We start from the raw sequence: 27660 nt of genomic DNA on the forward strand, positions 1-27660 counted from the left end.
GCTGGCTAAGCGCGGGCGGGGCAATGCGGGGAGCGGCGGGGCCGGGCCCGCTCAGGCGGCGGCGCGGCGGCTCCTCCTCATTGTGTCCGCCATCTTGGGGCGCCGCTATAGGCGGGGCGGGGCGGCGCGCGGGGTATGCTGGGACGCCGCGCGCACAAAGCCTCATGGGAGTAGGGAGGGCGCGGGGCGGTCCGGTTCGGCCGCCATTTTGAAGGCGGCGGTGGGCGGATCTGAGGCGGCTGTGCTGCAGTGCGTAGTGGCTCGTGCTGAGCTTGTATTTCTTCCTTGGGGCTGTTATTGCTGCGCCCCCAGCCCTCCAAAAAAACGTGAAGCGAAGCTCATAGCGCGGGGCTGGTGGGAAAAGCAGGGCTAAGTCAGTGAGGAAACGGGTTGGGGTTGCGGCCTGCTGGTGGGGCTGGAGTGTGTCCCTCTGGGGTGGGTGCTGGAGGGGTTGGCACAGAGTTTATCGATGCTGCCCTTGTTCTTGTCCCTGCTACAGACCCACCTCGTTTGAAGGACACGCTGACAGAATTCCGGCTTTTAAATGCCGTTTTATGTCATATTGTTACGTTTTTTTCTTCTATCTCAGTGCTTTTAATTCTGTATGCAGCCTTCAAACGGTACCACACCAATACAAAGGCTATGGCACTGTGGTCTTACAGCACTGACAACACGTAAAGGACCTTCAACAAAGACATCCTGGCTCTTCAGGTAGGTGCTGTGGTACAGACACCTCTGGACTGTCTTTTTACCTGTCACAAATATTGCTACCAAGTTCTGTGTTTGTGTGTCTGTGCGTCTCAAACCTTGAAGTGAGAATCTCCCACTACTGTGATGATTTCCAGCACCCTCGTGTGTTAATTTTAGAAGAGTAATGGAAATATTTTGTTGTTTTGGTCTCCAGAAAACTTAAAAGCAACAAAGAAAACAATAAATAGCAAAAACCGAAGTTGTCTGTGTGAATGTTAATTGCATTTTCCCTGCATCGGCTCCAGAAGTTTGCTTCAGATTAATATTGCCCTCTTGTGGTCAAACAGCGGTAAGGCTAGGAACTTGGCAGGGATGTTTGCACGTCATTCAAACGCGTAATTATTTTATCTGCAGATAGCACTTATTCAGGTAAACAAAAGTCTTTTTTGAGATGTCTTTTACTGCTTGTTTACTACTGCTCACCCTTGCAGGTTTTGGCACCTAGCCTGATTCACCTCTTCCTATTGCAGTGTCAGAATGATTCACCAAGTTTTGTTCTGAAATGGATTCAGGATTTTAATGCCTGCGCCCCAGGGGCCTCCACAGAAGGCACTTTCATTGCTTCGAAGGGCCTCAGGTTCAGCTGCTCCACTGCAGGTCAGTTCAGAACCTGCCATCGATTTTCACATAATAAAAGACTTTAGAGGAGGTCAGAACAGCGTGCCTCTTACACACTGTAAATTGCATCAAAGCCTGGATCTGGGCCTGGAAGATGACTCACCAATACCACCATAAGACAATTTACTTCAAAACACCTACAATACTTAGCCAGGTTTGAGAGTTGTATAACACCGTGGGTTGTTGATCTGATATTTTGTCACTCCCCTTTTTATTCTTTCTTTTGCCTTTCTTCTCAATCGTTGGAACTTAGTTTGTCAGTTTATACCAGGCTGAAATTTATCTGGCAGGATAATTGGATCTCCCTGGAAAGTGTCACATTAGGTAGGAATTGTAGATGATGTCCCTGCAAAACTAGTTAATAGAAAAAAGGTTTAATTGCTGCTTGAGTAATATTGATCAAATGCAGTCATTCTACCTATGTGTTTCTATATTAGGCACCACTGTGACTTGCACAATAGAAACAGACCCATGCTTGCATTAGCTTGGAGGGGTGGATGTGAATTTCCAAGAAATGTTTCTGGAAAGAGCATTACTCAGGTGAATAAATATTCCCTGGACTCTGTTTGGAGGGATGATTCTGTGTGAGTGACAGCTGTGTCTGAAGGCTTGTGTGGGGCACCTAAATCCTACAGTTTAGCATCTCTTGTTGGGCTCTTGAAGCTAAATGTGATGCTCTGGAATCCCTGCTTTTACAACATGCGACCTCAGAAGCGTAAGTAGGAAGGGACCTCTGGTGTCCTCTCCTCCTAGCATGGAGCCCATAGCTTCTCTGGCTGGCCTGATCCACTGCTGTGCTATCCTCCCTATAAAGAACTTTTTGCTCATGTCTGATGTGAGCATCTCAGGTTGCAAATTTTATACCAAGATCTCCTATCTGTTGTCTTCATAACCTCCCTTCAATTAGATGGAGCTACGATCAGGTTGCTTCTATGTTGGTTGTACCAGTTGGTTCTCAGCCTGCCATGGTGCACGTGAATCTTGTCCCAGCAGCAAAACCTCACGCTTCTTGCTGAGTTTATTGCAGTGCCTCTGGAAGGTGGCTCTACCGTTCAGTGCTTTGGCACTTCCCCCATGTTAGTGTTAGTGAAATATAGAGTTAATTAAAATTACTAAATAATCAGCGTCCCCAGATCAGTAGGGAAGCTGTGGGGTGAAATAAAAACCCGATTGCAACTAGGACTTCCTTGTTCGTTCCCAGCTGTCATCTGGACACAGAGCCACTGATGTCTACACTCTGAGCCCAGTGGTTGAGCCGTTTTGCAGCCAGCACAACAGTACATTTAGCCAGCCAGAACTTCTTCAGCTTGCTAATGAGAGCAGTGTCACTGAAGTCAAGGTAGATCACGTCTGCTGCTTTCCCCATAGCCTATCATCTCAGCCTAGAGGGCAGGTGTAATTGTCATCCTGTGGCTGATTAATATTCCTTGCTTTTTCTCTTCGTGTTATTTTCAACTAAGGAGCTCAAATTGTTTTTTGCTCTCAATTCCAAAGAGCATGCCTTTGTATTTTGCAGTACTGAATTTCGAGTCCTTTCTGTTATTTGAGTCCTCAAGGCTGGCGGCTTTTCATCTTCTCTAGAATACTATGATCCTTCCCCATATTCTAAATGACTCTCCACTTTGATTGTGAGTTGACTCAGAATAGGGAGTTTGAGAAATTACAGCATGAAAGGAAGTAGACTTGGCATGGACTTGGCTTCAGGGTAGTACTGTTCTGCATTTAGCTACAGAAGGATTCTTAGTGAAAAATTTTTCTGCCCTACAATCCCCAATGCAAGGGAAAATCATTTCCAAAAGGTATATAAGGAGTGAAGGGAGTGTGACCTAGAAAAACTAGTAAGATGCATATGTCAAATACAGTTAATTTTTTTTACTAATGATACTGATCTATATATATAAAATGCTGAACAGAACACTTATCTTCTCTGTGCTCGGCCTCAGGCTACATTCCTCATCAAAGGCAGAGAGACCCTGTTGACATTTTCCTAGTGAGTAAATCAGTCATGAGAGCAACATATTTCTTTTCTAAGAACCATTTGGAAAGCCTTCTATTAGAAATTAGGACTCCTGGGTTTCCCAGAGCTCAGCGTGTTCTTGAAACAGAGGTGCTCAGACTCATTCCTACTTTCCCCCTCCCTGCCCAGCAAACCTTGTGTGCAGCTCTCTGTCTCCTCACACTACTTCTGTGCACCACCATCCTCTTTCCCAGCAGGTGCAGCAGGAGCACTGTGGTGAGCAGGGGCAGAAGGAGCCCTCACCTTGTTTCCTGCACATCCATTTGTGTGCTGGGCTCCTTGTAGCAGGGCAGTGACCAGCTGGTCCATCCTAGCTGCAGATATTTTCTCTTCTACAAAATATGACTGAGGCGGCGTGGTAATTGTATGCAAATCCATGCGCAGATTAAAAAATTAATCAAATTCTGAAATTTTCATTTAAAGAGATTAGTCTTGAAAAATCCCCCATCTAATCCTCCCCAAGTAGTCACTTGGAACAAAACTTCACCGCTTTGTTTTCTTCCTGGGCTCAGCGCATCTCCTTGAACATTTTCTGGTGATGCTTTTGGGACCATCTGGAACATCAAGTCTGAGTCTGAGCAGGGCTCAGCAGGCAGATTAAATTTGATCTATCAAATGATAGAAGAGATGTGTCAGTAAGTGGGAACAGGGGAGTTGAACGCAGTAAAATCTCCGCTGTGCTGTACTTCATAGGTAAGCTCCCACGTGAAAAATGGAAGCCGTAAGCCTAGGTGAGTCTAATGGTAATTTACCTACCAGGAGACCAGAGGAACGCTGTGTAGCAAGCGAAAGGAATAGCAAGAGATGCTTACAACTTGCTGTATCTGGTAGTTTACTGCTGTAACAAAGATATAATCTGTCTTTTGTGGCTTGAAATCAAAGTTATTCTCCAGAGGATTGGGGTTTGATCCCTCAGGGATTCTGGAGTCCTGTAGCTCTGTATGCCGTGGGCCAGCCACCAAGCACTGCCACACTGAGAGCAAACCATAGAGGTCCTGATGACATTAGAAATAAACTGCCTTGGAACCCCAAAGATCTCAATTAAATTTGACATCCCAGAGCATCCTCGGGCCTTGCAGCATCTGAAACACTGGGGCTGTGTGGTTGAATCAACCTGCAGCAAGCCCAGTTGCCCCAACTTTAAGAAAACCACAAGCCTGTGATGCAAACCCTCAAACAAACCTCTAACTGCAGCACCCAGAACAAGCCTGCTTTGCTCACTGGTGGGAGGCTAGGCCCTAAAAGGGAATATTTTTCCACCTTTCAAATACCTGCCATGGAGCAAGGCATTGGCTTAGTTTTCTCTCTGCACAGGCAGCTCGTTTGTGCACTCTTTCCCTCCCCAGCGTGACTCTGAGCTTCTGGCTCAGACTATTCCCCCCCGTGTCTATGCTTTTGGTCTCTTGCCACCATCCAATTTACCTGGCAGCTTGCCACCTGTCTGCCCCTGTGCTGGATTGTTTCTGTCTCCTTCTGACATTGGCTCCTTGCCTGCAGAATTGCTTTAATTAAAAAGTTAATGAAAGGTAATGCAAACGACTGTTTTGCCTGTGTTTTATCACAGTCCAGCTTCTCTCCCTCCCTTTTTCCCAGAGAAGGTAAAAATGAAGCGCTGGGGTTTTGCTGCTTTTTGTAGTTAGTGGAGGTTTCTAGTGAGCTTAGGAGGAGCCCTGAGAAGAAAGAAATTACAATGGTAATGCATGCAAACAAGTATGCAAATGGTGAACGTTATTCACCAATGGAAGCTGAGGAAGTTTTCATTTAAAGGGGATTAATCTAAGCCCCTTACAGTTCTCTTTGTAACAGGCGCTTCTCAGCATCTCTTTCCTCCTAAGATGAGTGTGAACCCTTGGAAACTTTCTAAAAGAATATTCCCCAACTGCCAGTTGTCCCAGGCAGGGACAAAGGGAAGGTGAAAAACCTCCACCTCATGCTTACAGCGTGTGACCTTGGATCCTCAGAGAGGAGGCCTTGCTCGCCCCTCTGTGACTTCCCTGAGAAACGAAGATCAGTGTGTGAAGCAATGGGAGTCACTTCAAGTCCCTTCTCCGAGCCTGGATTCCTCCCAGACAGCAGGGAGAAAAGGAGAATGCAGAAGTGTGAGGATGCTATTTCCCCACATGCAAGATGCAGCAGCTTGCTGCAAGTCGCATCGTTTCTATACCCTTCATCTACAGAGTAGTTTGAGAGCTACTATTTGGTTGTTTTCCTTCCTATGCTGCCCCTCCCTCACTGTGGGGTGTTCAATTTTCTTGATCTTGTTTTTAAAGCCCTCGTGAAATGAGTATGGGTTTGGTTTTTTTTTGGAGTGTGCTTTTTAATATCTACAGCGAATTTCTGAGCACTGATTTATAGCTGTTCCTTGTTGACATTTAGTATCCAGTGCTTGAGATGTATAAATAAATTACATTAACATGGATTTGTGACATCATTAGCAGCACGCCCATTCCAAGGGGAGCCTCCAGTGAGCCTGTGTGTCTAATCAGAGCTGTCAGAGAGCGGAGTCACAGCATGGAGACCTCCAAAGCTGATGGGTCTGTGCCAGATGCAGCTCTCTGTTGTGTTGTACAGCTGAGTAGCCTCTGGATGCAGGGAGATTTGCAGTGGGCTTGCTCTGCATGTATACCTGGGCACTAAGGTCAGTGTAAGGGTTTCTGTGCAGATAGCATGCCTTAAGGCCTTCTGAAGCAGAGGAAAGATGCACACGTGCTGACTTCACCAGACTTTGGATCTGGTCTTGGTGGTTAAATTACAGTCCGAGTTCAGAGTGCAGAAAACAGATTACATGCCTGCTATTGTAGTGAAATGCTTTCAAGAACAGAGCAAGCATCAGCAGTATGTACACAAGTGTTAGGTGAATTAAGCTGGCATTTATTTTTGCAGCTTCACCAGGAGAGGAGAGGATTGCTTTTAGATGACTCGTGCCTGCTGTGTCATGTCTGCAGCTGGAGCTGAGCGGAGCCGCTGGGAGGCCGCGTGTGACAGGCTCTGCGGCTGCAGGTCTGATTTTGCTCAGTTCCCCTGGACTTCAGGGTCAGCCATGCACAGAAACATCAAGGCAGAGCCTATTAAATGCTTTGGGGCTTCATTTTCTTAAACTTGCCATCTTAGTTTCAGCTGGGACGGGGTTGTTCACTTCAGAGTGTCTGATACGATGTTGTGTTTTGGTTCTAGGTGAAGAACAACGTTGGTAGCATACCAGCGTTTGTAATTACTGCTAAACAGTGTTGTGCAGGGCTGAGGCCGTTCCATTCCCTCACTGAAGAGTTGGGAGGAGACAGAAATAGGGCAGCTGACTTAAACTGGCCAAAGAGATATTCCGTACTACATGACATTGTATGGAAGGAGAGTTTTGAAGGGGTGAGAGTTCATCTGGCTCTTCTTCTCACTGAGGGGGGCTGGCTGGGCATTGGTTGGTGAGTGCTGAGCAATTGCTTGTTATGTACATTTGTATATTCAGTCTCAGTTCCTAAGAGGTGCATGTCTCACTTCTCTGCTATTGGCACAGTTACTCAGGTCCTCGCTGTAGGAAGGCTGAGGCTCTGTGGTTTTTAAACTGCTTACAGCCCCAGCTGCCACGAGATTTTGGAACTTGTGAATGAAGTGGTCAGGAACTCTCTTACTCACCTCTTCTCAGGGTTGAAAAGACAGTCCTAAAGGAAGCAGTATCTAAAGGGAGTTTAAATAGGCAACTTGTCTGCCCTGCGTTTTGCCTTTAAAATTTGTTTCTCATAGGCACTGAATCTTTTTTTATCCAGCAAACCTGTGATCCACCACTTGGTTTTGTCTGCAAGTCCTTTTTTTCCAATTATTTCCAGTGTGTGCCCAAGTCCTATTGCCTGAGAATGTGCTTGTATGGAGATTTTCATGGGGCCTTTCAGTCTGTCCCCTGTCTTTGCAGGAAAATAAGGCAGATTTAGACCCAGAGGAGCTGTTGGAAAGCTAGTTGGCTTAATGATTAACACATTGCAGTGCTGTGGGAGTGTTAGGACAAAGAGAGACCTCTGAACTTGTGTGTTCCCTCAGAAGAAGAGGCAGAAGCTGGCCTTGCACTGAAACACATCCGTTCAGTAGAGAGAGAATTAACTGGCAGGTAATTTGAATGTTTCTACAATTAAGAATATTGCCAGGGCTGCCTCAGCCTCCTGGCACCCTACTTTAATTGCCTACACCATAATTGCCGTGAGCTGGAGAGATGCAGATCACAGGGGTCCTTGGTTCTGAGAAACCAGCAATGAGCTCAGTGCCAGCTAATGGAGGGAAGGAGTGCTGGGAGGGCATCAACAATGTGTGCTGGCAGGGGCTGCCTCTGCACTGTCTGGATGAGTGTTTGCCCTTGAGAAGCTGAGGTTCTGCAGTCCTTGCTCATATCTGTTGCGTTTAATTCTAATAGTAGACAGCGGCTCAGATGTGCTTTCACAGACCCAGCTGGGAACTTTGTCTGGATCTGAAGTCCTATTTGGGCTCTAAATATTATTTTAATGGATAATGAAAGAACTAAAATATAAAAGAGAATGAAGCCAGGTGTTAATTTGCTTTTTGATGGGGCAAACTCATTCCTGGTCTTTCCACAGCCAGCGAGGGAGCAGGCAGCTAACAAAGCTGTTGCTTTTCCAAAGTCTGAGCCTGATGCTGCAGGGGAGCACAGGGCACCGCACGGACAGAGAATGAGCTCAGCATTTGGCTGGCGCATGGAAGAGAGTTCATGGAGCGAAAAGCTGTTCCGCCCGGCCACCCTGTTCTCTCCAGGACAGAGAGCAGCTTGCATGGTTTGGAAGGGTGTCAAAAGCTGAGCAAATTGAAATGATGGCTTGCCAGTGGCAAACATAGTGATGGAAAAGCTGGCTGGCAGGGCTCAGCTTCCCCGCAGGAGGTGATGGGATTGCAGGGGAACCAAAAGTTGACAGGTAGTTCGAATGTGATGCTGTGCTTCCCTCCCTACTGCCTGGGGTGTGGTGGGAAAACACAGCTGATACGGCACCTTACTGAAGAGAAAACAGGAGCTAAAATTCCGTGGTGCATTATCTGGTCTCATTGCTCTCCATGTGACAGCCCTGTCTCTTTTGCTAATGAAAACGGTCTCTTTCACTTGCAGGTTGGTTGCCTGAGGACTCGTCAGTGTTGGCAACGTGTGTGCAAGCCCACCCCAAGCAGAGCAGAGCAGCTCAGCCTGGCCACCCTAGGCAGCATGTCCCTCCGTGAGCACGCGCTGTCCCTCTTCCGCAGCGCAGTGGGCACCGTCCGGCCAGCCCCAATGCTGAAGAGGGCACTGAAGCTCCAGGGAGAGGGGTGCCCTCAGCTGCTGGTGAGCAGCCGTGCCTTCCCGTTGAAGAGGGACCTGTACTTGGTGGGGTTTGGCAAAGCTGTGCTGGGGATGGCGGCAGCGGCAGAAGAGATCCTGGGAGACCACCTCGTCCGGGGGATCATCAACGTGCCACTGGGCATCCAGGAGAGCCTGCAGCGAGCGGGAATGCAGTAAGGGAGCCCACACGTGCACAGTTTGAGTGGGAGTAAACTGCCAGATTTGTCCTGTGTGGGTTGTTTCTGCGAACACCTTCTGTCTTTTCCAGCTGCCATTGCTCTGGTGCCCACCGTGTCCACTTTCCGTTCCCCTCTGGTGCACCTGGAGTGATTCTCTGCTGGGTGACAGCCTGGCTGCCTGCAAAGGTACTCGTGTCTGTGATGTGATTGCCTTCCCTTCCCGTACAGGGAGATGCTGCTGAAGCCACGCAGTAGAATCCAGGTCATTGAAGGTGCCAAGAACAACCTCCCTGACCCGGAGGCTCTTAGGGGAGCAAGTGCCATTCGGGAGCTGGCTGAGGGCCTGACAGCGGATGACCTGCTCCTTGTGCTCATCTCAGGTGGGGATGCCAGGGAATAGGCTGTGCTGAGTGCCCCTGCTGCTACAGCCCCTCCAGCTACCTGGCCAAATGCAGCTGTGCAGCAGGGGACTGCTGTGCTGTTCTGGCCCTTTCAGTGATTTCTCCTCTCCCTTCTCTCATATGATTTTTTTCAGGAGTGCAGCAGGGGAAGGCACAGGGTTGCCCCAAATCCTGGGGATGCAGGCTGGGATGGTGGTACAAAGGCTGTCAGCTGCTCTTACCTTTTGGCAAGGGTGGCACTTTTTTCCTATCCCCTCCTTAAATCTGAAGATGCAGACTTAGGAGATGCTTGATTGATTCACAAGCTCTGAAATTGTTGATTTGGGACTGACCCTCCTTAGAGCTTTGCTTTTTCCCCTCGCTTTTACTGTGGCCAGTGGAAATGAGGCCAAGCCTCTGACACAGCTGCACACCTTGAGGGTCAGCCCTGACCACATCCAGGTGAACACCCCCAGGCCCTGAGCGTTGGGTCAGGATGTCCTCAGGCCCGGGGCTGTATTTGAAAGTGGATATTATGCATCAGAGGGATGCAGTAACATTGCCACAGCTCAAGCTTGGCTGGGTGATTCAGGACAAAAGCAAGCAGGGGCTTGGAGCAGCTCTGCTGAAACCACTTGGTCTCTGCTTGGTAATTGTCATTTTATCCATTGTGGTTGCTGAAGCGTGATGTGGTGCAGAGAGCACAGAGCTGTTAGGCAGTCACCCAAGTAGCTGACATCTAGCTGTTCTCACTAGGGATTCCCCCGGGTGTCCTCCTGCCCTTTGGCTACTGGCATCTCCAAGAGACTCCTCAGCCCACCAGGACCTACCTGTGGCTCCTGGTGCACGTGCACTCCCACACAGCAGCCAGTCCCCAACTGCTGCTGCCTCTCAGCTAGAATCCTGGCTATTGACTGAAACCTAGGCATTTGCATTTGTTTTTCTTGCTCATCATGTTTTATTGATGCTGATTTGTCCCAAACCTCTGAGCAGATTTTGCCTTTTGACGGTAGCTATCAGCTGTACTTTTGTGCATGTTCACTCTCTACTCACATTTTTCTCCTTTCCATTCTGTATTTTCCACCCATTTCACTTAACCATTCTCATCCTTTTCCTTACCTTCTTTTGTACGTTTCCAATGCCCACTTGTGTCAGTTGCCCTGATAGGATTCCCACTGATAGAACTGTCACCCTGGGTGTGCTTTGTTCTATGTTATTCTGTCCCCTTTTTTTTTCCTCCCAGACCTAGGTGTGTGCAGTTAGGGGGGTGGTTTCCTATCTTAGAGCAGCCACAGCTGTTTTTTTCTATGCTCTGTGTTGAATCAATGGAACCAGCAAAACCTGCAGCATCTCCATCTACATAATGCTTCGTGCTCTGTGAGTCCTGAAGTGTGTGGTCCTGCTCATCCATCCAGGGATGAAATTGAAAATGAGTGTGGGAACACACTAGCAGCCTGATATTGTGGAAATAGGAAGTTCTGGCTCTTCTCTGTGGTACCCTGATCCAGTGAGGTTTATGCTGTCTGTGTGAAGTGTAGCTGACTGCAGGCAGTGCTGGGCTGCCATGATTAAAGCCTGTTGGTGAAGGAAATTTCGTTTGCCATTTCCCCTGACCAGCTCTGCCTTCCCTCCACAGAGTGCTGAGGGAAGGGGAAAGGCTGCTCCTGCTCAGCTACTGGACAGCCCAACTTTATTCCTGTCCCACTGTAATGTGCGTTCAGTGTCTACCATCTCTTCTGCATCCTAGGGGGTGGATCAGCCCTGCTGCCTGCTCCCATCCCTCCCATTCTCCTGGAGGAGAAGGAGAAGCTCACAAAGATGCTGGCTTCCCGAGGAGCTGCCATACAGGAGCTGAATGCTGTCCGGAAAATTCTGTCTCTGCTGAAAGGTGGAGGGCTGGCCCGCCTCGCATATCCTGCACAGGTAACCAGAGGAAACCTCTGCTTGCACAGAAGTCTGCCTCCTAAACAGTGGTTTAAACAACTGACCAAAGTGCTGTTTGTGCATTGTTTTGGGTTTGTGACTTCACTGAGGACCCAAACTCTCAGGGAGAGAGGTGGAGGAGGGGAATTCACACCTGGCCATCCAATTGCACCACTCGGCAAACCTCAGCCCTCACCCAGCAGGAGTTTCCATCGCACTGGTCTCATTGCTCTGCTCACTCCCATTGCACTCTCAGAACCTTGGCTCACCCAGAGGCTGTTCTCTCACTGGTGTGCCAGCTGAACCCATGCTAGGTTATCGGCCCAGGCGCGGTGGCATCTGTTTTTGTTCCACTGTGATAGTCCAGCATCAAAGGACACTCAGTGGGTTACAAAAGAGCAAGGTGGCTCTCAGGGTACTTTAAAACAAAAAAGGCCCAAGATCTCCCCTTGTTTTGAGATGAAGGTAGCAAAGTGTAACTCAAAGCAGCGCACACGCCGGGACAGCAGCGCAGTCAGCCATCCGTGCTTCCCACAGTAACCCACCAGCATTGCTCTTGGCAGGTGGTGAGCCTCATCCTGTCCGACGTGATTGGTGACCCCCTGGATATCATAGCGAGCGGGCCCACTGCCGCCAGCTCCCACAGCGTCCAAGACTGCCTTCGGATCCTGGCCAAATACAACCTGCTGCACAGCCTGCCCAGCTCCGTGGAAGCAGTTCTCTCCAGCTCTCCCACCAAGCCTGCTGCTGCAGAAGACTACTCCCACGTTTGCAACGTCATCATTGGGTCAAACACGTTGGCTTTGGCTGAGGCCAAGCGCCACGCAGAGAGCCTGGGCTATGCGACCCTGGTTCTCAGTGCGGCGGTCTGTGGGGATGTTGGCCGTGTTGCTGTGCTGTACTGCCAGCTGATCTGCCTGCTCTGCCTGCGCTTGGCCAGCCTTGGGGAAGGGCCTCGGGGCTCTGAGGTGAAGGAGAACCTCCTGCAGCTGGCGGCAGAGTTAGACATCCCGGGTTTGAACATGGCTGAGTTTCTGCAGGCCCTGCAAGGAATGGAGCGCCGGAAACCGGTCTGCATCCTGGCTGGAGGAGAAACTACGGTTCAGCTTCAAGGAACTGGGAAGGGAGGGAGAAACCAAGAGCTGGCTTTGCGAGTGGGGCTGGGGCTGCACAGGGCACGGGGCGTTGAGGCCAGCAGCTTGGGCAGGTGTGATGTCGTCTTCCTGAGTGGGGGAACAGACGGGCAAGACGGGCCCACAGATGCAGCTGGGGCTTTCTGCAGCCCAGAGCTGGTGGCTGAGGCGCTGCAGGAAGGCCTCGATGCAGAGACCTTTCTCAGCAACAATGACTCCTATGCCTTCTTCAGCCACTTCCAGCGTGGACGTCATCTCCTGGTGACTGGCTTGACGGGCACCAACGTCATGGACATCCAGGTTATTTTAATTAGAGCCACGGACAGATCATGAGAGCTCCCTCTGCAGATATTTGGATGCATTTAATTAGGAGCAGGGGTAAATAAGGCCATAAACATTGCAGATGAAACTACTTAAATTAGGGCTTGCTGTCAAGGGTGCTAATATCTCTGACAGAAAGAGTCCACTAATTAGGAAAAACCAAATCCACAGTAAAAGCATCGGGAACAGTCAAGCTCTTGTAATTGGGATTAGAAGAAGGTAAGGAGTCGCACTGTGGATGTGGGTGTTGCATTTAGCACTTCTGCAGAGAGCCACTACTGCTGTGACAGCTTCAGCTGTGGGTGAAAGGCATGGAGAAAGCGAGGCCGTGGCACAGCTGCTAGAGAGAGCTCCCAGAGTGGTGTGGGAACCCCCTCTGATCCTGGGAGAGCCTCTGTGCCGGCAGGCTGTGTGTTAGGAGCTTTCATGGTGTTGTTTTCCAACTGGCCGGAAAACAGTCGCACGTCCAGCCTGAGCACTGACCTTTCTTCTGTGCCGAGGCAGAAGTCGCTGTCACTCTGATTAACTCTGCTAATTCTGCAGAACAAAAGGCAAGGAAGCCTTCATGCTCAGCTCTCCTGACCCATGCTGCTGAGCTGATCAAAGGGCAAAGCTGCCAGAGCTTTGCTTTGACAAGGAGCTGCTCATTTACCCTCTGAGAACACCGTGGTGCTGCTGGTTTTGCCGCTGACTGCCGTGCAATACATGGGAGAGCAGAGATGAGCTGGATTTCCCAGGATGCAGGGCTGAATTTTAGCTGGGCTCTGGCTACCTATTCAAAGGACTTCAGCTCAGCAGCCGGTATGACCCAACACGTTCAACTCCTTTGAAAAATCTGCCTATTTGTCACAGAGCCTAAGTGGGAGCTGAGCTCCTTTGAAAATCCAGCCCTAATTTAATAGGACACGCTTGACTCAGACTCTTCCCAGACAGACTAGCCTGCTCCTTGTGGCTGATCTAATCTCGTGGCACAAATTCTCCATCCTGCCAGCACGGTGAGTAGTGTGTCACTGGGCAGCAGTGAGCTCCGCTCAGAGGATTGGAGGGTGGATTTCTGAGGAAGCTGTGCACCTCCTGCTTTGTTATTTAAGCTGATATCTGACAAGTAGGAGCGTTGGCAGGACTGCCAAGGTGGCCGGCCCCTTCCCTTTGGTATCAGTACCACCCTGAGCCTGTGCCCGCAGCCTGAGCTCATCGCGAGGGGATTTCAAAACCCAGCTCTTGGGGGTAACTACAATCCCACGTCTCCTTTGTGCTTCAGGGCTGAAGGTCTTCTGCAGCATGCCTGAGCTTGCTTGTGCTGGCAAGCAGCTTGGAGATCTGTTAAGGAGAGCTGCCAAGCGTTACGAAGCTTGGGGGTGATGGCACAGGAGAAGGCGCTTTGTGTTGGGTGTTTTCTCCGAGGGTCACCATTGGGCTTCGGAGCATTTGCCTTTCACTGTGTGCCTGGTGTGCCAGCCCTGTAGGCATGCAAGCCAAAATATGGTCTGGGGTCACATGGACGGGCTGAACCTTGCCCCATAGTGCTGCAAATGCTTCATGTCTTAATTCTAATCAAGCGAATTCCAGAGTGACTCCAGCTCCAGCCATTCCCTGCCTTCTCCTGGGAAATCATTGAACCACAGCGTGGTTGGGATGGAAGGGACCTCAGCCCCCATCCCTGCCATAGGCTGGCCGCCCCCCAGCTTGGGGCTGCCCAGGGCCCCTCCATGGCCTGGGACACCCCAGGGCTGGGCACACGTAGCTCTGGGCAGCAGAGCCAGCGCCTCACCACCCTCTAAAAATTAAAAATAAAATTGTCCAGAGCAGTTTCCTTTTTTTCCCCAACAAATTTACAGTTTTCTTCAGAGGAACTGATTTGTTCCAAAATAACTTCACTTTCGTCATCTTTCTCAAACAGGAGGTTTTGGAAACTGGAGATCCGGGGGAATTGGCAGAGACAAATGGGTGTTGTGTTTGCCTTGTCTTTTCTTTTTCAGATGAGCAAGATAGCCTTGTCTTTCTTCTTTCTTCTCTTCTTTGGTGCCTGTTCTGTCAGGTGGGCAAAGTGAGGGGCCAGGCACGCTGTTCTCCCCCTCAGCACCGTGCGTGCAGGCAGAGCTCCCTGCTTAGCCATCTCCATACGTGCTGCACCTCTGGAGAGGTGTCCTCATCCCCATGCAGAGGGCTGTGGGAGAGCCCAAGCTGGTCATGCTGTGGTGGGCAGGCTCTGCACAGTGTGCTGCTCACAGCCAAGCACTGCTCGTGGCTGGGAGAAGTATCGGTGCTATGAACGGTGCAAGCTTTTGGCAGTAAATTAAAAACCTTGGCTGCTGCCCTTGGCTCTGCTCTTGCCTCTTAGGAGGCATTAATATCACAGCTCCCCAGCTTTCCCATTATCACTTCATTAAGGATCCAATAATGATAAATGTGGATGGTTTTATTTTGCGCCGAGCCTGATTAATGGCTAATATTTCACTAGGTGTTAATGGGGCCCTTCTTTTATGAAGTGATCGGAAGGGGTCCGCCTTTAATCTCTTCCCTGAGCTGAGTAATTTCCACTATTTTCCTTAACGTGACAGATTTAATGCAAACCTTTACAGAGCGGCGGCGGCCTCCCGAGGAACTTTGAGGAGTGCTGCGTTTGGGGCAGCCCTCAATGCTGCAGCAATTCCCTGGCTCCTCTTCCTCTTCTTCCTCCTCTTCCTCCTCCTGCGTGCTTGGTGACACAGGGAAGCTGCAGGACGGAGCAGTGGATGCCTTCCTGCAGCACATGGGCTGCTCCCCGCTGTCGGACCCCAGCGCCTTGCACGGCTTCAATCCCTATATGAAGTGGGATGTATGATCACATAGGAATAAAAAGCCATACAGGACAGTGAGGCGCTCCGTGCTCAGCCAGGGTGGACTCAGGGAGCCCTGTAGCTCCTTCGGGGGTCCGTGGGGAGGTAGAGAAGCCCTGTGTGAAACAAGAGGTGCATTTCAGCAGGGTGTGACCGCTTGCTCTGTGTTAACAGAGCCCAACCCCTGCACCAACCTGAGTCCAGCATCGCTTATCCTGGAGCATCCCCACGCTGTGTCTGCTTGTACCACTCCCGTTGTTTCAGCCCCAAACACCCCCCTGCTGCAAACACAAGGTGGGGAGGAGAAGGGGCTCACCCCACAGCCATCCCCCTGCACTGGAGCATCCCCATACGTTCCCTCGCTGTCTGCCCTGGTAGAAGAGGAGTGAGCAGATCCAGGGAGCTGTCAGCGCCCGGCACGCCGCTGTCAGTGCAAATCCCCTGGCAGCCCATTAGGAGCAGCTCCAGGCTGCCTGCAGGAGCTCTTGACAGGAGGCCAGACACCGGCGTGAACAAACACGGCTCCTCCGCAACGAAGGTGGACGTGGGCGGAATGAAGCCGGGGATCGGTTCCCCAGGGTCGCTGCTCTTTGATGGATGCTCATGGAGTGCAGGACCAGAGCGAGCCCTGGGGCACGGCGGTGCTGGAAACCAACCCGAGAGATACGCACTGAACGCTTCCGTACCTCTGTTCCTCATTGCAGCGTCACCTGCAGACGTGCTGTGCCACCCAGGGCCCCGTCGGCCCTTAGGGAACACCACCGCCAATCCAAGCCACCGTGCGGCGGCACCAGGAGGCTCTGATCCTCAAATCCACCCCCAGGAACCCTCCTCCATCTCGGGAAGCAGCTCTTTGGGGTCTGTGATTGCTTCTCCAACATGTGGGACAGCAGGCCAAGGGGTCATACGGAAAGCTGTGCCCGTGAATCGCTGCACCCAGGCTGGGTAGGAACACCGACGGTGCCGTGTTTGGGAGTAATTACTCTCCACGAGCGTGTGAATCATTAGCTATAATTGCCCTAATAAATAAAAGCCTGATAACTTCAGTGTCTGGCTTCATCCGCGAGCTGCTGGTGGAGCGAGCTCAACCACATAAAACCAGGAGTGGAGGGAAAGCAGAAAGAGCTGAGCTTCAAAACCACGGCTTTGCCCACGCTGACCCACAGGCTCTGGCCCGTCTGCGCCCACTGGCACTCAAGGGGTTTCCCTGTGGGGGCTGAGCTGGGGCACAACCTCTGCATAGAGAAGTTTCCATCACTGCAAAGCGGAGCAAAAAGGCTCTGGGGGTGGCACTGAAGTTACCCGCCTGCTCCTCCCCTGGGGAATGCTGGAGTGAAAAAATAAAGCCGCCCCGCTCCGAGATGACATATGGAAACGAAGCAGAAAGCGGCTTCTCCACTTAAAATGTCATCACAGACTTTGTTCAAAAAAAAAAGAAGCCTTCTCAGAGTGACATTTTAAGGGGAAATGTTGACTTAAAACCAGAAAGAAACTCCTCAAACCACACAAGGAACCGTTCTAAGCCACACTGAGCCTTCCTGCATGGAAATCAATATTTTTGCAGCAAAAAAAAAACCACAAAAAAACCCCCCAAAACTACTATCTCAAGTAAATGTGGATCCTTGGTGGATTGAATTTCCTACGGGACAAAACCAGCCTCCCTCTGCCCGGCCCTAAGGAAGCAATGCTGTCCTGGTTCGTGCTGTGCCGTGCTGTCCCGTGCCGTGCCATGCCCTAGTGTGCCATGCTGTGCCATGCCATGCCTTGCTGTGCCATGCCACCCCCTGCAGCCCTCCCACTGGGGCAGGTTGGCCAGCAGCAATCTGTGCTCCAGCTCTCCCCACGCCGTGGTTATCGCCGCCTGCCTTGTGTTTTTTTAATAACCTGCAATATGAGAATGCTGCCCTGGGGAGCACGGGGATTATTGTCAAATAGCACTTCCTATTCGCTGGCCTTCGAGGGGCCGCATCCAGGTGGCACTGCTGGCAGTGCAGAGAGGGACACAAATGGGAGGGCTGGGGCTGGCCAGCACTGCAGGCACCATGGACCCTCCCAAGGAGAGCCGGGTGGCAAGGGCTGTGGAACCTTAATTAGCTTTTCAAAATTAAGGAATTGGCAGCCAAACAAACAAACAAACAAATCAGAGATGGTGGCTCCGGCTACCTCTCCTGGTCCCCAGGCAGTGAGCTGCCAGCACAAGGGATCTCAGCGTCACAAAGTGGGGATGTGGGGACATGGGGGACGTGTGCCACCCCGCCAGGAAATGGAACCTGATGGGATGGGACTGTGCAGACATATGGGGTCAGCAATGGGGGGAAGCACAGCACTGGCACCCTGTGCCAGTAGACCATGGTCCCAAGCAGCAAAAACTCATTCACATGTAACACAGTACACATGCAGAACACGACCCTATAAAACGTGCCATGTGCCACAGGTGCCTGACTCACCGGGACCTGCCTTAAAGCCCCATCCCAGCCCTCCTTGCTGCTTTCCCCTCCCATAAGCTCTCCTGGAGAGGCAGCAATGGCCGAACGATGCGCACAGCCACCGGAAGTTGATTAAGTCCTAATTAATTGCATTAAGGTCAGCCAATGTACTCTGCGAAGGAAGAAACCCAATAATTAAAGTCCATGTGGGGCACACTGCTGCCACCAGCTCTGCGGGCAGCAGGACGGCGCTGGGCTTGGCAGGGCATGGCCAGTGCCACTCACTGTCACACGGGGATGGGGACATAACCAAGTGCCACGCATGCAGCTCTCAGCACCAAAAAGCCAAGCACCACACACGTGTCTGGGCAGACGGGTGATGCCAGCTCCCAGCAGGTGACAGCCACTCTCCACATCCCACCCTGCTGCAGCCCAGCAATGTGAGCTGGGACTGTAGTGTGACATGGGGACAGCCCCTTCGTGTCAGTGCTGGTGGCGGTGAGTACCTCCATGCCCGCTCCATCTCTTCCTGCAGCAACCTCAGTGATGGCACTTCCATGGTCCCAGCTGAAAAAAATGAAGGCCAAGGTAACAGGCTGCCTGGCCCTCTTTGTCTCAGGAGTAACAGCAGCGTGAGCCCCCTGGGGCGCTGCAGATTGTAGCTTCCAGAGATGGGTGGATGCAGCTGAGAAGAGCTGGAGCTGAGCAGTGCCACCCCAATATCACCCACACCCACTGCCCGTGGTCCAGTGCCCCCACTGATGGCTGTGCTGGGGCTGAGGCTGAGCCGTGGATGTTACAGGGAGGTTTGGCATTGATACGTTCACCTGGCCAGCTCTGAGCACAGCCCTTCTGATCCAGGGGGAGCACAGACCAAACTGCACACCCCAAAGCTGTGCCCGCAGCAGCCAGAGCCGTCACCGCCATCCTCACTGTGATGTGTTTGCAAACCACCCCCAGCCCCGAGTGCTGCTGGAGACACACGGGAGTCACTGTGTGCAACACTGCAGCTGAGCCTTGAGTCACCCCGAGGGTCAACACAGGGGGAACAAACAGCAGCACCTCCATCCCTTCCTACCCACCTCCCACTGGCGGCTGCCATGTCCCCACGCGTCCCCCTGGCACCGTGTGAGGCCGAGCTCCCACCCATCCCCACCTCCTCACTTTCCAGGCACAGGCTGCTGCCACCAGAGCCACTGTGCCCACAGCCCCACTGCCACCTGGGCTGGACAACAGGGCCAAAGGTGGCAGCGTGGCCATGTGGGGTGGCCGGATGCCGGGTGCTGCAGCACGGCAGGGATTGCTGCTGCCGCACCATGCGAGGTGGCCGGCCCTGCTGTGGTGCTGCAGCCCCCAGGCCCTGTGGAGCATGGTTTGGCACGCTCTGCCCTATGGCTCAGGCCCACCATGGGAGCTCCATAAAGAACATCTTGGGATGAGGCAGCGGCGATTTGCAGAGGTGCCAAAGCATGTGTGCCCCCCCAGGTCCCCGCGTCACCTCTGTATGGAGAGGGAACCTCCTCATGGGAGGCACCACACAATGGAACCACGGAACTGCAGTGACCTCGAGCTCCTCCGGCGCAGCTCAGTGTCCTCGCTCACGTCTGCTCACGTCTCCCGGTGCAGTGGCCACACCGTGCCCGGTGTCACCCCGTCCCCGGGGACCCCTCCCATCCCGCTGCCATTCACAGCGTCCCATTGAAATCCCAGCGCCGGGCCGGAGGTAGCGGCACAACCACCGCTGCTGATAAACACGGAGATGGATTCCGGCAGGAGACACCTGAGATGGTGACACGAAACCGAGCACCTCCCCGAGGGCCACAAAGCAGCCTCTGTGTGGAGACGCGGGCGGCACCAGCCCGGATCCGTGCCTTCACCTGGCGTTAATCCTGCTCAAAGCTTTGGGAAACGGGATCCCCTCCTGGGGACGCAATGCCCTATCAGAGCCGCGTGGAAATGGGAAAAAAAAAAAGCAAAGCCGGACCTCCCCCCCACCTCCCATCCCGGCCATGCAGACAAAGGCAGAGCTGGGCGCATGGAAGCTCTCTCCGACCCTGCCGGACCCTGGCGATGGGGCTGGCCCTGCACGCAGTCTGGCAGCACTCGGGGTCATTTCGGTGCCAGCGCGTTGTCCCCAGGGACGCTGCCGTCCCAGGGAGGTTGCGTGCATTCATCGGGGTGACAGAGCGTCCCCAGTGCTGGGGAATCAGGGCTGCTGTTGGCCCCCGCTTTGGCGGACAGCATCGCTCCCCAGAGGCTCCGCCAGGGCCAACTTTACAAGGGAAGCTTTTTTTATTTATTTTTTTTTAATGCTTTTTTTTTTTTTTTTTTTTTTCCAGCTGAAACAAAGCCGAGGGATCGAGCGATGAGAGCACGGGTGGGAAAACAGGCCGGGAGGGGGGAGGGAAGGGGGGTGGAGGTGGGAAGAAAATACCAACAACCCACAGATCCTGCAACAAGAGGGACGGGGGAAAAAGAAACCGGAGGCTACCGAGGTAGACGTGGGGCTGGGAGGGAAGGGGGGATGAGGAGGCAGCTCCGCTGTGTCACGTATGTCACAGCCCTGGAGCTGCCGCGGTGGCCTTGGGAGGCTCAGGGGGGTCCCGGGCCCCGCAGAGAGGGAGAAAGGGAGCGGGCCAGGGGGTGAGGAGGCGGCATCCCAAAGGCGCAACCCATTCGGGTGGGTTCCCACCCATCACCATGTCACCGTCAAGCGAGTGTCCCTACAGCATCCCGCTCGGACTCTGCCCGGAGCTCTGAGCCCACCGGGCCACCCGGGATGTCCCTCCCCATCAGCGCTACCCGAGATGTCCCCAGGAGATCGCTCATCGCTCAGCTCCCCGCCCCGCAGCTCTCCCCGCGCCGTGCACCGCCAAGTCCTGGGGGCGGCAGCGGCAGCAGCGCCCCGCAAAGCTCCGGCTGCGGGGAACGGAGAGACGACGTTCCCGAGGGGGAACCGGACCTCGGGGATCTCCGGCTCCGCTCCCCGGCCCCGCATCACCGAGCCGAGCCGAAGCGAACCCGAACAGCGCCGTGCCCCGCTGCCCGCCGCCGGCCCTACCTGCACCGCGCCGCCGCCGGTCCCGTCTGCAGCCGCCGCCGCCGCCGAAGCGCGGAGCCGCGGGGGGCGGGAGGACGAGCGTCCCCCTCCCCGCCCCCGGCCCCGCCGCCCGCCCCCGGCCCGGCCCCACGGCCCCGCGGGTGGCGGTGGGCGGCGGAGCGCGCGGGGCCCCGGAGCTGCGGCCACGAGGTTGAAGAGAGGTTGGGGGGGGGGGGGCCGGGATGCGCTGACGGAGGTCCTAACGAAGAGCTGGGTCGGGGGCTGAGACAGAGAAACCCCTTGAGATAGGCAGGAGGCACCACCGTGCCAGGACGGGGCTTCCAGGCGTTCCGTAATGCCAGGACGAGTGTAGCTGGAACAGGTTGCCCAAGGAGGCTGTGGATGCCCCATCCCTGCAGGCATTCAAGGCCAGGCTGGATGTGGCTCTGGGCAGCCTGGGCTGCTGGTTGGTGACCTGCACACAGCAGGGGGTTGGAACTCAATGATCATTGTGGTCCTTTTCAACCCAGGCCATTCTGTGATTCTATGATCAGCCACACTGTATGGACAGGTGTACCCCGTAGCCATGCGGGGCCAAGGCTGTGCTGCTCTGCTCTCATTATAAAGGGCTCTGCCACACCACTGGAGGGATTTGGGGCTGGTGCAGCGACAAAGGCACCGAGATGTGACCAGGTAAGAGGCTTTGGGATTTAGCCGGCCATTCCCCACAGCACGGGTGCTTTTTGCCTCCTCTTTTTCAAGGGGAATTATTTTTTGTAATCCCGGTTGCTGGCGGCTGGGCGGTGGAGCAGAAGTAAGCAGGTAATGGGGTGAGCCCCAGCGGCGGCCCCAAAGGAGCGGCTCTTTTTGAGAATCCCTCTTCTTGGGAATCGCTCCTGTGGGAGGCGGTGCCAGCAGGGCGCTGCCTGGAGCTCAGTGAGAGCACAACCCACGGATGGAGGCACTGAGACTTATGGGGATGGCCGTGTCCCTTTGCCCCATGGCAGGGGATGGGGCTTGTCCTTGTGCTCATCCTCGTGCCGTTGTTTGCTTCACATTTAATCGGCGACTGAGCAGCAGCTCTCCCAGTGAGGCCCCGCTATCCATCACGTCCCCCTTCCAGCCCATTTCCGAGCAGAAAGAAAACAAAATGGGACTCATCATTCATCCCTTCGTTAAGCCCTCACTCACCGCCGTGTCCTAAGAGCAAAAAAGATCGTGCCATCCGACGGGCCAGCTCCGCTCACGGGTGGCCATGGGGTGGGAAGGCAACGATGGCTCCAAGGGCTCATCCCATGCAGGGATGGCACTCGGGATGCTCTGTGACGCCCCGGTGGGAGGGAGCAGCCCCAGGAGCACATCCCATCGCAGCAGGGCAGCCCTGTGCCTGCCCATACGGTCCAGCTGTGCCGAGAAATAGGTTGGCTTAAAAAATGCATCACTTTGAAGTTATGTAAATGCAGCAGCAAGCGGTGCGCGCTGGCAAAAAGGTTCCCTTTTCTTTTTTTTTTCTCCCCCCCCCCCCCCCCTCCCTTCTTTGCTGGCTTCCTCCGGTTAAAATTGGGTTGCAAATCATTAATAAAGGAACAGTTGTACTGAATAAGCTCCCGTACTTAAATCAGGACAGAGAGGCGTAATTAACCCAGCTCTGAGCTGATGCGACGGGAGAGGAAAATACGCCTCTGTTTTGGGCCCGGCGCTCTCCCGGCCCCCTGGGAACGGCGTCGAGCTCCTTATTTAAAAATGAAGCTCACAGCCTGGGTTCATGGATATATATAAAAGCTGTCACGGTGATATTTTATTCATACCCCTCTCCCCTTCCCTCTGCTTGGAAAATCCAGCAGGCAGCGGGGAGGGAGGGAAGCAAGAAGCCCCTTTTAAAAATGAATTACACATGCGAGTCACATTGGTCGGAGGCACAGGATGAGCCCGGGGCGGGCGGGTGGCTGCGCTCACCTGTTGTGCCCTGCCTGGGGCGAGGGGTGGCTCTGACATCCCCATCCTCCCCATCGGGAGCTGCTGGGATAGAAAGGTGAAAACCCGCAGGGAATCCATGCTCCTCCTGCATGCCACAGGAGCTCTGCAGTGCCCCACGGTGCCCCCCATTGCCCCACGGTGCTGGGGATGGAGCAGCTGTGGAAAAAACAAGAACACCAGTAAATCTCTGTTTGTTTCCCTTCGCAGACGATTGTTCTCCCCGCGCTCCTTAGCGGTTATTAAAGGGCTGTTTTGCTGTCGGTGAAAGCCTGCAATTACACGCGCTCGCTGCTTCTGCCTGTCAGCGCCGCTCCCCTCATCGCCTTGCCTGCTATCTCAGCCCCGCAGTGTGGGGCTGCTGCTCGGAGCCAGCTGACCCCACCTCCCTGCACCTTAAGGGCTCGGCATCCACTCGAGATGCTGTGCCACCCGTGCTGTAAATCCTTATGGGGGATGAGGCCGTGTCCCAGAGGGACTTGGGACCTGCTGGAGGGCAGCCCTGGCTCCTCCACGCTCGCTTTCCCCGCAGACATTCCCCCAAAATGGAGTGTTTTGGTGGACCCCCACATCTCTCTGCCGCTCATCCAACGCAGCTAACTCAAACCGAAGCTGCCCTACTCCTGCCATCCTCCTCCCCACGGCATTGGAATTAAATGTAGGCTGTAATCTGGTATTTGAGAAGCGAAAGGGATGGTGGCCCTAAGGGAAAAGCTAACAGCTCGGCTGTTTGTGTTAAAGAGCTGCCTGCCAGCCTCCGACCACCACGGGCACAATGCCAGGAGTGCTGCTCCCCTGCTCTGCAGCTCCATCTCTGCGCTGTGCTCAGCTCCTGGTGCTGGGAACAGGGGGATTCCCCAGGTCTCCCAAACCCTGGCACGGGGCAGTGCAGCTGAGCAGGAGCGTCCTTGCTGCACCTCATGGTGCATGCATGCATGCAGCCAGCAAGGCTGTCCTCGTTGCACACTGCCCACCTTGCGGCCCAGCAGGGACGTCCCCATTGCACGCTGCACGCAGGTGGCGCAGTGCTCAAGCCCTGTGCGTGCCACTGTCCCCTGTGCCAGGCCTGGGGAGAGCACCAAGAGCCACAGAGGCACAATATGAAGCAAAGGCAGAGCCGGGACGGGCTGCCCCCTGTGTGGGAGCCACATCCTCACTGCAGCCCCGCGCACCGGCATGGGAAGTGCCATCCCAGCAGCTCCACATCCCCTTTGAAATCAAACTTTCCTCTGCTCAAGCGTTTCCCTCAGCCTGCAACAACAACAACAAAACCTTCCAGCTTCAGTATTTCAAACCGAATAATCTATGTCGTTCAGAAGAGGGAGGTTTGGAACAGCCATTTCCCTGCCTGCGTCGGGACCGTGTGCTCCAACGCGGCGAGGTTTGCCAAACCCGTGCAGATCCGCCCGGCTCCGCGCTCCTCCCAGCCCTTTGTACCGCTCGCCTCCGTCCTCCCCTTTGTTTAGCATTTTAATTATTTTAATTACCTTGTTTGCCAGCTTATCGCGGCACTCAAACCCATCTGCGTGAGCGCACGCAGACACCCAGACTTTTATCTGCAGCCCTCTGCCAGCAGTATTTGCATTTCTCGCTCCGGCGTTTGGTGGAGGCAAGGAGAAATTAGCATTTGTCCCCTTGGCCAACAATGCCTCGCCTCGCAGGGTCGCTTTATTCCTCCCAGAAGAATGGGGCTAATTTATCTCTTCCCCCCCCTCCCCGATATCCATTTCAAATGAGAGATTAGGAAATAAACACAAAGCCCGAGTGGGACTCCCGGGGACTTTCCCCCAAGGGATGCTGTAGGATGCGGCCCCAAGCAGTGCCCTGCAGGTCCCCACTCGTATGGTGGCTTTGGGAATGTCACTGTGGCACCCGGTGCTGGCCAGCAGGGTGGCTTCGTCACCCTTGGGGATGGGATGCCCAAAGGGAATGGGGCTGCTGCCTGGTGGCCGCAGGGACATCATGCTCCCTGGGGACAGTGTCCCTCTGCTGTACCCTGACACTGCTATTCAGCCCTTCCAGTGTGTGTGTGCTCTCCATCAGGGAACAGCAGTCCTGGTGGCTGGGGATGTGCTGTCCTGCTTGGGGCACAGCTGCTTTGCTGAGCTTTGGGCAGCACAAGCTTAAGGAGGAAGAAATGAGAAATAAACCCCTGTTAAAGTAGCTTTAAGACAGGGATGTCATCCTACCAAAGTGATGGCATGAGGGTGACAAAGCAGGGATTGGCACAGGGAGGCTCAGAGACAGCAGCCCCAAAAGGGAGCAGTAGGCTGCTGCAGTGGGTGTGCTTACTGGGGTTAGGGCATGGCCACCATGAGCTCTGTTCCCCAAAACCCAGGAATGCAATGGAGAGTCAGAAACCAGCAGAAAGCCCGGCATCCCCGTGTCCCCCAGGGGTCACACACTCCTAGGAGCAACATTTGCCAGGGCCCAGAGAGCACAAAACTCCAGCCAAGCCTAAACCCCATTTCTTATTCTCTCTACCCCTGTATCCATCCTCAATGGGGACAGTCGCATGGGGACCCCAAGGCAGCAATGGCTCCTGCCACCCTATTTGCCAGATTGGTGCAGATGGGGCACTAGGCAGCCCCTCACCCCCATCCCATTCCATCCTGTCCCATCCCAGTAACAGGCAGCCCTGCTGGCTGGGGGCACAGGATTATGGAGCATCTTGCTGGAGCACAGGGAATCAGGCAGTGCCTCTCCATCCATCAGAGCTCCCACTTTTTGCCAAGCACATTAGGGGATAATTAAGTAAAAATAGGCCTTCCGACCAGTGTAGCTCATTAAGGGCTAATTAAGTTAATTAGTGCCAGGTGTGGATTGCAGCGCTTGTGCGTGTGGCTGTTGTTTGCTGTAATTGCATTTGCTCAGCAGCTTCTACTGCCAGGCTGGAGCTTGGCCAGGGAGGAAGGCACTGGGTGCCCTACGCTGCTAATGAGCACCTAATGATGGCATCTGGGGTGGGCAATTAACCCTCCCCTCCTTGCAGCCCCTCAGTAGAGACCTCCCACCCCAAAGCTAAGGTATGTGTGGTCCTGTTGGTGGGGTCTCATTGCGTGTGTGGGAGAGAAAGGGACACTTGTTGTGTCAACTGTGGTGGATTCACTGTTCTGGAGGTGTTAAAGCAACACATCGATGTGGCACTGAAGTACGTGGCTTAGGGGCAGGTGAGCACGGGTAGACTTGGCAATCTGTAGAAGTCTTTGCCAACCATGATGATTCTGTGATAATCAAGGAGCATCGCTGTGTCCCCAGGGGTCACAGGCCACTCACTGTCATGCTGAGTGGGAAGGGGAGAAGTGGCTGGAGGGGAAGCAGGTTGGGAGCTATTGTGCCCTGCAAAGATAAGAGCCTGTGGGTGACAGCTGAGGTCAGGCAGGAGGGATGCGCGTCCCCGCCTTGGGCCCACGTGCAGCTCCATTAAATGGCACCACAGCAAGCTGTGCCCCTGGGGATGGATGGCAAGGGATGGAGGGGGAGGTGGTGCCAAGCCTCAGCCCCAGGAGGTCCTGGAGAGCTGCAGGGGAGGTAAGAAAGGCGTCAGCATGCGCCAAGCATCCTGTGCCACTGAGGATGGCAGGATTCTTGCAGCCTCTATCTGGGCTCCTGTCTCGTTCCCCTTCCCTCTCCTTTTGCATAATGGATAGGCTGTGAGTAATGGGAAATGGCAGGCCAGCCACGCTTGCTGGCAGCCCCTTAATGAAGAATATGGAAATCTCATCAGTCCAATCAGGCCAGCAAATGAAACTGCTTTCCCTCGCCGATGTGAGCAGAAGGCTAACGACCCGCACTCGCCGGCTCCATCCCTCTCCCAGGAAGCCCCCCCTCCTCCTTGCCTTGCTGACAACCGAGCTGTGAACTTCATCTCCGCAGCAAGCAGAGCCCCAGCTCTTCTTTGCTGTCCCTTCACAGGGCTCGTGCTGTTCCTGAGCCTTTCTCCTGCTCCTTTCCTTCCAGCTCCTTGGGCTGTGTCTACCTCTGCAGGGACACGTGCAGCGAGCTGCAGAACAAAATCACTGGTTCCTCCCTTGCCCGACTCCTGTGGCATTTTTCTTCCCTCTGAGCCTGGCAGTGGGAGGACAGGTCTACCTGGCCCTCCCTCCTGCTCCACTTCCACGTGAGGCTTCTCTCTGAGCCGCCTGCACAGTTTTGAGGTTACCACAAGCCATGTGCCTTGGCTGTGCATGGGCCCACCAGCCTGGCCTCATTCATAGTGGGACACCAGACACAGCCAGGACTGGGATCTCAGCCCATTATGGGATGTGCAGTGCTGTGCGTGGCTGTGAAGTGCCCGAGGCAGGCAGACTCACCTCTGCCTGGGACTCCTCGCATAGACCAAAATCCAATGGAAAACACCCTCTGCAGACCCTATCTGAGCCCTTTTGGGGACCTCGTGGGCTGCTCCTCAAAGAAACCTCTATGACGAGGTGGGGTTCCCAGCTCTGTGCCAGAGGGCTCTGCAAGGTGGAGATGCCCAGCAAGGAGCAAGTGCTGCAGGGCTCCAAATGCCTAAAGAATCACACAGCAGAAGAAAGCAATCATGTTTCTCCATAGAGAAGGACCTCTGGTCTTGCAGCTGGTCTTGCTGGGCCCAAAACAAGAGTGGGTACGGCTGCTTGCACAGAGTCTTGCGCCAGCAGGTCCTGACCTCCCCGCAGCATCTTTTTGCTGTTGAAATGCTTCCTTTAGGTAGGGGAATGCCCTCAGACTGTTGGCTTCTCTGCTCAATGTGCCTGCTCCGTGCTCTGCTGGCAGAGACACAGCCTCGTGCTGCT

At 53.8% G+C, this 27660-nt stretch overlaps 1 protein-coding gene across 13 annotated transcripts; it reads left to right on the forward strand.

Annotated features, from left to right (window-relative positions):
* Window positions 1-174: 174 nt before the first annotated feature.
* On the forward strand, window positions 175-16488 carry GLYCTK (glycerate kinase). 13 transcript variants are annotated; one of them, XM_052678317.1, is made up of 8 exons: window positions 175-249; window positions 611-711; window positions 1182-1347; window positions 2570-2707; window positions 8481-8860; window positions 9095-9246; window positions 10994-11169; window positions 11733-15031. In XM_052678317.1, exons 3-8 carry the CDS (start codon window positions 1270-1272, stop codon window positions 12633-12635), a joined length of 1827 nt encoding a protein of 608 aa, XP_052534277.1. In that variant the 5' UTR covers window positions 175-249; window positions 611-711; window positions 1182-1269; the 3' UTR covers window positions 12636-15031. The 13 variants fall into 13 exon arrangements, 11 of the variants coding, with proteins under 11 accessions (XP_052534277.1, XP_052534276.1, XP_052534275.1 ...); XM_052678316.1 differs by having other exon boundaries at window positions 182-249; window positions 590-711; XR_008205565.1 differs by adding an exon at window positions 15206-16488 and having other exon boundaries at window positions 194-711; window positions 11733-13618.
* The last annotated feature ends 11172 nt before the right edge of the window (window positions 16489-27660 follow it).

This window comes from Tympanuchus pallidicinctus, unplaced genomic scaffold (assembly GCF_026119805.1).
Source record: "Tympanuchus pallidicinctus isolate F22 unplaced genomic scaffold, pur_lepc_1.0 scaffold17, whole genome shotgun sequence".
Classification (NCBI taxonomy): domain Eukaryota; kingdom Metazoa; phylum Chordata; class Aves; order Galliformes; family Phasianidae; genus Tympanuchus; species Tympanuchus pallidicinctus.

What these genes read in the sequence shown, in the direction of transcription:
- GLYCTK (XM_052678317.1), top strand. Translation starts at nt 1,270, where the DNA reads ATGCCTGCGCCCCAGGGGCCTCCACAGAAGGCACTTTCATTGCTTCGA. An exon ending in CTGCAGCGAGCGGGAATGCA is followed by an intron (nt 8,861 to 9,094) that starts GTAAGGGAGCCC and finishes CTTCCCGTACAG; the next exon opens with GGAGATGCTGCTGAAGCCAC. An exon ending in GCCTCGCATATCCTGCACAG is followed by an intron (nt 11,170 to 11,732) that starts GTAACCAGAGGA and finishes TGCTCTTGGCAG; the next exon opens with GTGGTGAGCCTCATCCTGTC.